Here is a 1,373-nt window from a genome sequence, read left to right on the forward strand (position 1 = left end):
CAAGGCTGACAGCCCCCCACTACTGTACATAATCTATAACTTTTAACTAATGTCAAATGCTCAATGTGCATTTTAACATTTGAGCTTCATACATCCACTTCCGGCCATTCCCTCATTTTATCCGGTTTCCAACTTCAACTTTTGGGGCCCGGTGTGCATCTGTTAGTCAATGACATTAAAGTAATATTTTAGGCTATTATCATAAAAACTAAATGCTATACCAGATAAATATTTAAAAAAAACGAGTAGCAGAAAAAGGCAAAAATAGAAACAATAATAGCCCACCATCCTGAGAAGTGGAAAAGAAAAAACTCAATAGAAGTGCTCCACATTGTTGCTGCATTTCCAACAGTACCTGAAGGCAGCAGTCTTGTTCATGTTTACTGTGGTTCATGTCGTGTTCACGATAAGGATTATGGGTATGGCATGGGGGGTGAGTTTCATAAGGTTACTGTCTCAAAGGAAACGGCGACAGTGGAGGACGTTTCAGCCCCGGTTCGTGGTTCAGACGCTGGCGGTAACACCGCGGCCTCCTCGCGCTGATGCAGCGGATCAGCAGCCTCGCTGCATGCCGGGAGCTCGGCGGCCTCGCAGCGTGCTTACCCGGGGTCTGCTCCTGGAAGAGGGGTCCGACCTGCAGCAGGCAGCCGGCCGTGCACCGGCAGTGGGCGCGGATGTGTGTGCTTCCTGTGCGTCCTTTCACCGGGATGTCCCGAGCAAAAAGCCGGAAGCTGTGCGGCCGGAGGTCCGTGTTCGCCGGGCAGAAACACACACTGTTCAGCTCTCAGCCTGGAGCCGACGGGCCGCCGGGGAGCTCCAGCGGGCCGCCCACTGTCTCCGTAGTGGGCACCCCGGACCCGATCACATGGATCCGGTGCAAATTTGTCATGTATCTCATCGATCTGTACTTTGAGTTAGACATAAACTCTGTGGAGTTTGAAAGAGGAGTAAAGCAGGTAACCAAGTCTCAACAGGTCTTCTACCAACCGCTGCATCAGTCATTAACAGCTGGCTGACTTTTCTCCTGGGGCCTGTCGCACGAAACCCGGATATGCGATTAAGCCGGGATATAGTTATCCTGGATGAATTTAGTGTAGACTTGGTTGTACAAAAGCAGGTTCAATTAAACCCAGCCAAGTAACCATGGAGATTATCCTGGACTCTCATGCTTGTCCTTCTCTAGTAAAAGGACAGTTTGTGTTACTACTTAATATGTAGGCCTGTTTTTATTAGGAATTATAGCTTACTTTGGTTTCATAACCTTCTCAATTAGTCTCACATCACTGAACCAATAACTTGGCCTATATACATAAATAATGTAGTATAATTTATCATACAGGGAACACCACAATGCTTCTTAATCTTTTTATTTT

At 47.3% G+C, this 1,373-nt stretch overlaps 1 protein-coding gene across 2 annotated transcripts in view; it reads left to right on the forward strand.

Moving 5' to 3' along the window:
- The first annotated feature begins 387 nt into the window (after positions 1-387).
- si:dkey-82o10.4 (m-AAA protease-interacting protein 1, mitochondrial) overlaps positions 388-1,373 on the forward strand; it is a 15,724-nt gene continuing 14,738 nt past the window's right edge. For both annotated transcript variants that reach the window (XR_004332438.1, XM_032518507.1), the window contains exon 1: positions 388-956. Coding sequence is in view for 1 of the 2 variants with exons in the window: in XM_032518507.1 (XP_032374398.1) it covers positions 543-956 (414 nt within the window). In the remaining variant the exon portion in view is untranslated. The remainder of the gene's footprint in view (positions 957-1,373) is intronic.

The sequence above is a fragment of the Etheostoma spectabile genome, chromosome 6 (genome assembly GCF_008692095.1).
Source record: "Etheostoma spectabile isolate EspeVRDwgs_2016 chromosome 6, UIUC_Espe_1.0, whole genome shotgun sequence".
NCBI lineage: Eukaryota > Metazoa > Chordata > Actinopteri > Perciformes > Percidae > Etheostoma > Etheostoma spectabile.